Source organism: Gavialis gangeticus, unplaced genomic scaffold, assembly GCF_001723915.1.
Source record: "Gavialis gangeticus isolate Ggan-Ray unplaced genomic scaffold, GavGan_comp1, whole genome shotgun sequence".
NCBI classification, from domain to species: Eukaryota; Metazoa; Chordata; order Crocodylia; family Gavialidae; genus Gavialis; species Gavialis gangeticus.
In genome coordinates, this window is record NW_017728995.1 from 46,468,224 (window position 1) to 46,475,095 (window position 6,872).

The 6,872-nt window shown below is 49.5% G+C and overlaps 1 protein-coding gene across 1 annotated transcript in view; it reads left to right on the forward strand.

Moving 5' to 3' along the window:
* Window positions 1-4,666: 4,666 nt before the first annotated feature.
* Window positions 4,667-6,872, forward strand: part of COL4A4 (collagen type IV alpha 4 chain) — a 183,852-nt gene continuing 181,646 nt past the window's right edge. The window contains exons 1-2 of the mRNA XM_019503074.1: window positions 4,667-5,228; window positions 5,339-5,466. Of these exons, the coding sequence (XP_019358619.1) occupies window positions 5,414-5,466 (53 nt within the window). The 5' untranslated portion in view covers window positions 4,667-5,228; window positions 5,339-5,413. The remainder of the gene's footprint in view (window positions 5,229-5,338; window positions 5,467-6,872) is intronic.

Below are 6,872 nucleotides of genomic sequence, written 5' to 3' on the forward strand. Positions count from 1 at the left end.
GGGCGGGGGCACAGGCGGGAGGCGCGTCGCCCCGCGCGCCCTGCCTGCACCCAGCGCCTCGGGCACCCGCCAGCCCCGCTGCGCTGCTACAGCGTGTCCCTGTCTCAAGACCTTTGTCGCCCCACGCCCGCCCGGCTTGCAGAGGGGCGCTCAGCCCAGCGAGCTCGCAGGTGCCACCAGTCAGGGCATTAGGGACGGAATGTGTTAAGGACTCGCTGTCTTGTCGCCGTAGCCCTAATGTGTCAGTGGAGCAGGCTCGCCTCCCGGGGGGCCGCTGGTGGCCACGCAATCCCTGCCCCGCTGTAGCGCTAGGCTTCCGCAGTCCGCTTGCTTGTCCCCCTCGGGCTTGATGCTGTGTTATCGGGAGGAAGGGAGGGAGGGAGGCTGCCTAAGGGTCCTAGAGCCAGTGTGTGTGCAGTCGTTTCTCTTGTTGGCTTTCTCGTATTGAGCCTCCGCCTTCTCGGCCTCCGCCCCTTTCACTTGCCGAGCCCTCTCGCTCCAGTCCACTGTACTGGACTGAGCTTCTGGGTCCCAGCTGTTTATGTTGACCTCTGGGCCTCCTGGCCCCAAGTCCTGCCATGCTCGGGACTCCAGGCCCTCTAGCCCTCGAGTCCAAGTCCTGCCCTTCTCGGGCTCTGGGCCCCCAAGTCTAGCCCTGCTCTGGGCCTACCAGCCCCCAGTCTGCACCTTGCACCTGCTCCGGGCAGGCTCAAGGTACTTGTGTCTCTCTTAGGCACTAATAGGACTGCCAAAGCCACCCCTCACAGTCCCACGCAAACCATTGGATCAAACTAAAATGAAAACATAAGCCTTTCTGGCTATGACTAAACTAGCCTCCTGGCTACATATCACAACTCCTACCCAACCACGGGCCTTGGTCTGCTGCTAGCCCTCAGCCCCTTCGCTTGCTGTCTCCAGAGTGAGTTTGACACCCTTGCTCTAAAGATCCCAGTTTCCCTGAGCAGGCTGGACTTGCTCATGTTGGCCAGACTGCATGCCCCATTCCCGCTGGACAACTGAACACACTCCATCCAAGGCTGCAGGGGCTGAGACAGGGGCAGGAGCAGGACGCAAGGTGGGGAAGGAGAATGACAAGAGTCAAAGGGACAGCGGGAGCTGGAACAGGTGGAGGGAAGTAGCAAAGAACAGGTAGAGATTTGGGAGAATGGGATTAGAACGTGTGTAACCGTTAGACAGTTACCTCTGTAGTTCTTAATTCCAGACATCCTGTGTGCCGAACTGTAAAACATAATTAGAAAGAGGTAGTTAGCCATGTTAGTCTGAAGTCAGACAGAAGGGAGGGGAGGGTAGCACCTTATAGACTAACTGGTCAAATATAAGTCTCTATAACAGGGGTAGGGAACATTTTTTGGGTGGTGTTCTGAAAAAACTACAATATCTACCTTGGAGGGTGCCAGAGTGCCGACATGCCGGAGCCCGGAGCAGCTGTTTGCAGCCTCCCAGCAGCTCCTGGCCCACAGAGCCCTGTTTGCTTGCAGCAGGGCTTGCAGCCTCCCAGCTGCCTGCTGGGAGCAGCCTGGGCTCTGTGGCTGCCAGCGGCTGCTTAGAGCCCGGGCTGGTGCTGGTGTGCCAAGCAAAATGGCCTTATGTGCCAGGGGTTGCTGACTCCTGCTTTATAAAGTACCACCCTCCTCTGCTTTCAGAAAATACAGGAGCATGTTCATTACCTCCTAGTGGCAGCCACAACTAACACAGCAAACTGCTTCTACAGACAAGATGTATAATACCCTACTGGTTACTCCACTGATGACCAGGGATCTGGGTTTTCCATTTGCCATGGGAAAATGCAGAAAAACACAGATTGTCTCCTTTAAAGGAGAAAAACTGTGGGTTTCCCCTTGCAGGCTGGCAGAGTTCCAGCCTGCAAGGGGCTGCTTGGGACTGGGGGTAGCAGGACAAAGGGGATGGCGGCGCCACATGTATATGCATGCACAAACTTGTGCATGGTAGCCAGGCAGTGTGGTAGAGAACAGCTTTCTCCAGGTAAGTCTATGGGGGTTGGAGAGGGTGGGCACAGGCAACACAGCGGCAATGTGCTGTAGGTGTGGGATGGTTGGGGTGGCGGAGGGGGAGAGGGATGGCCCTGCCCACAATGAGTGGTAGCAGCCAGTAGTGGGCACTGGGAAAAAGCAGGACCTGGTAGTGGGCATGTTTGCTGCTGTTAAGGCCTGTCTGCCTGCAGTTGCCCAGAGCCTGCACCGGGGCTGTCGTGAAGCTCCTCCCCACCAACATCTGTCGTGCATCCAGAGGTGCATTTTTAGCAGGGACAAGGAGGTAATCCTCCCCCTCTGTGCAACACTGGTCAGGCCACAGCTGGAGTACTGCGTCCAGTTCTGTGCGCCCCACTTCAGGAGGAATGTGGACAACATTGAGAGGGTCCAGAGGAGGGCCACCCGCATGATCTGGGGACAACAGGGCAGACCCTACAATGAGAGACTGTGGGACCTGATCCTGTTCAGCCTTCGCAAGAAAAGGCTGAGGGTGGACCTGGGGACCATCTATAAACTCACTAGGGGGGACCAGAAGGGTTTGGGAGAGACCTTATTTCCCCTAGTGCCCCCTGGCATAACAAGGAATAACAGCCATAAGCTGTTGGAGAGGAGGTTTAGATTAAACATCCATAAGAACTACTTCACAGTCAGGGCGGCTAGGATCTGGAACCAACTTCCAAGGGAAGTGGTGCTGGCTCCTACCCTGGGGGTCTTTAAGAGGAGACTTGATGCCTACCTAGCTGGGATCATTTGAGCCCAGTTTTTTCTCCTGCCCAGCCTGGGGGTTGGACTTGAAGATCTACAAGGTCCCTTCCAACCCTACTTCTATGATTCTATGACATCAGTGCCATCTGTGGGCCTTTGTGGGACAGCAGTGGCAGCAGAGAGGAGCTGCAGGGCAACTCCAGGACGGGCTCCAGGTGACTACAGCCAGAAGGGCTCCCAGCACCAGGTCCTGCTTTTTCCTGGTACCCAGCACTGACTGTTGCCACTCATCATGGGCAGGGCCGCCTTTGTCTGTCTCTCCCCCAACCCCTCCAAACTGTCCCACACCTACACCATATCCCCACAACTTATATCAGCACACGGTCCAGAAGCGGTACCAGGCAGGTGCCAGCATCAGCTGTGGATGTAGCTGCCAGGTTTCCACTAGGGATCGGGGTGTCTGCCCAAGCCCCTCCTTGGAGTAGAAGGGCAACCTGGAGGCAGTGCTGCTGGTGGTGGAGGCCCCTGCTGAACTTGCTACTTACACCCACCCACAGCCTCATCCCTCATAGGGAGGTTTGGTGAGCTGTTATGCAGGGGGGAAGGAGGGACAATGGTGACCTGGCCCGTGACAGCTCCCCAAAACTCCCTATGTGGCCCGCAAGCCCAAATAATTGCCCATCCCTGCTGTATATATATAGTGGTGTTTCATTTTAATCATGGAAAAACGTGGATTTGGTAGTTTTAAATTAGACAATGTGGAATTTTTAAACAGAAAAAACAGGATCCCTGCTGATGACTGTTGTGGACCAGAAGATCTAAACCCTGTGGATGACCCTTGTTATGGTGTCAAAATTATTCCACAGGATGGAATCTTAATGTAAAATAAATTTTTAAGAGAGACATTAAGTTTGTAAAGTCCAGCACTCTAGAATTAGGAATGCCCAAATAAAGGCCACCTGTGCAACCAAAATTAAGATTGCCCCTTGACTGTATTATGCATTATGATATAGTCTATAATTAAATTATATCACATACTATATTTTCTACACAAATATTGCCTCATTCACAGAAATAAGGGAGGAGGAAACACATCAGGTTTGGGTAGTGAAAGAGGCTGTCATCCATAGGATCCTTGTCTCATTTGTGCCAACAATTGGAATTTATATGATCAATAAGGCAGGGAACTGTATGAAGGAAAAGGATGGTTTCAAGGTTTAGGCAGCTGATACTGCCTTGGAGATCTGGATTCTATCTCTGTCTCTGCCATAGAGATCCGTTGTGCTATTGGGCAAGTTGGGTAAACCAGTATTTCCACAAATGTTCCTAATTCTCTTGCTCGCCAACTTTGACACCTGTGTCCTGACTTGCAGAAATGTCAAGTACTTAAACTGCCACTGTGGTTGGCTAGAGATGAGTGATGAACACATACTGTGCTACAATATCCCACATTTTCTGAAAAATCGGGTCCTAGCATAGGCACCGAGTACATGGGGGCCCAAAGGCCCTGACCCCGCTCAGGAAAAGGGTAGGGTGACCACGCAAAATGGGAACATCAAGTACTGGTCCTCAGCTGCATGGCTCTGGGACAGTATTTGTCCTGGGTTTCCAATATCATGCAGGAATCTGGGTCTCTATGGTGGCACGGAGTTCAGGGTCCTTGATTATGGCATTTAATTTTTCTTTGGTCTAATGGAAGCTGATTTTGTTACTCTTTAGGTCAAATAACGCTTGTTTTCCCTCTAGGAAGTTAGAAATGATGTACGCTGAGGGTTTGGAATATTTATATAAAACTTACTTCTGCTGTGGTGGTGCTTGTGTGCATTTTGTCAGGTTACTTATGCTACTATCCAATAAATCTGTTGAGGTAACTCTGGTGAGCATTGTACTATATAGAAGGTCCTCAGAGCATGGTACTGGCATGTTAAATTAATCTAAATTTTATTGAATGCTGGTCTTCTAAATTTAACCCCTGTACAATCCTCTCTCTTCTGCACAGTCATTCCCAGAAATTCAAATCCCAACTTGGAACATTTCAACATTTGAGAACAAAAGCTTGAGAAAGTTAGAAAAAGTAGAAAAAACAGTATTTAAGTGAAAATGCTTAGGTAGTTTTTCACTGTAGCTGGCATTAATCCAACTATCATGCCTGTTTCATGAGATGAAAATACATGCAACTCAAAATAAACCCCCCCCCATAGTTTCTAAAAGATATCTTGAGCTCTGAAGGTATGGCCAAATTTTCAACAATTTTTTTAAGTTCATGTGGTCATTACTGAGAACTCAGATAAACTCTGCGCTTGCCTTTTAACCAAGCTAACGTGCAGTAACTTGTTAGTATAATGCATCCGGATATTATTTGTTCAAGATTTTTTTTTCTTGAGGGTCAGATCTGATACCCTTATGTTGATTTATACTAATTGACAAATACTCCCATGGAACTAAATGGAACAGAACTTGTGGAATGAGGTGCCATGCAGAACAAATAAAGATATCATATCCTAGCCAAAAGTAAGTATATTGCAATATTCTGTAATTGATGCATCTCAATGAGTGAGAGACAGTTTGGCATCATATATGTACATACTCATACCCTGTATGTGAATTTTTAATCTAAACAGGTTCAGAGGCAAAAAAAAGTAGCATGGAGAAGCATTAATAGACAGAGGGAAAGAAAAGAACTACAATTTGTGTGAATGGCGCTAACAAAGTATTCTTTTAAGTGGATTAAGCAGATTATAGCTAACTGGTAAGTTTTACAGGCCTCTTCTCTAAGATCTTGTGTTTACTTAAATGCAGAATTGTGGAAGTATATAGCTACCATTCTTTGAGTACTGTGCTTACTCATAGATCTGAAAAGCATTGTCATAAACCTAATGGCAACAAGAAATCTAACACTAAATAATATGTACTTTCCATGTGCCAGTTAATTAACTTGTTTTATTTCTGTCATGGAAGATTCCTTGGTAAAAGGTGCTATGCTACTCAACTATTAGGTGTTTAAATATTTTAAGACACAGCAAGAGAAAGCCAGTTCTGTTAGATCTGTTTTACTGAGAAAAATATGAATGCATTACAATGATTAAGAGGTCAGAAATAGAGAAATAATGATAGAAAGACTGTCTTTGAATAAGTATTTTAGGTTACCACATGAAAGAGAAACATTCTGAGAACCTTCAGGGAGTATGATGTAAATAGTTAAAGACAAATGTAACAGGAAATTATTATTTTAAATTATTTTATTTTAATAATCGCGAAGCCATTTAATTAAGGTGAAATAGACCTCACTTCAAAAGATAGAGACTTGGTAAAGAGTTGAAAATACCCTGAATCAACACATGGCAGCCATCAGTGACCACTGAATAAATTGAAGATTTTTAGCCCAGTGGGCACATCTACACATGCTATTAATGCCCTGTCTGCTTCTCTCCAGCAGCCAGGGGAAGCTCCTGGCTTCCCCGGGTGCCAGCAGCTTGGAGAGCAACATCCAGTTGGTAAGTCTGTTGGGGGGAAGATGTGGGGGAGGGAAGGGATGGGGGGACAGATTGAGGTCCCCATGGTGAGGGAGGGAGTGGGGCTGGAGCTGGGGTAGGCACTGTCCAGCCAGGATGGTGCGGGGCACAGGACAGAGCTGCAAGTGGCTGGTCCAGTAGGCATGGGGGTGGGGAACAGGTCCCATTGTGTGCACCCCCATGGAAGGCATGGAGGACTGTGTGCCCTCTGGATCTGTGTGCGGGGTGAGGGCGGAGATGGCACTGGGCTCTTCCTGTGCAGGAGGATTGAGCTGGGGCTGCACTGGGATGGGAAGCGGCAGCACTGGGAGGAGGGCTGCAGTGAATTTTTGGGGTGGCTATAGTCTACCCCGTAGCCCCCTCTTTCAGTGCCACTACCACCTGTCCTGAGCACTGCCCCAGCCCAACCCCCCCACTGAAAAGACCCAGCGCTGCCCCTGGCCACAGCCCACAGTAGCAGCCCACCTTCATCCTGCGCACAGATCTGGGGGCACATGGATCCCCATGCCTCCCCCAGGGGTGCTCACAGCAGTGGGAGCTGCCCCTCCCCCTACATGCCCTGGACCAGCCATTCATGATTCCATCCTGGGCCTCACCCTGCCCCAGTCCCACTCCCTCCCTCACTGCAGGGGCCTCGATCTGC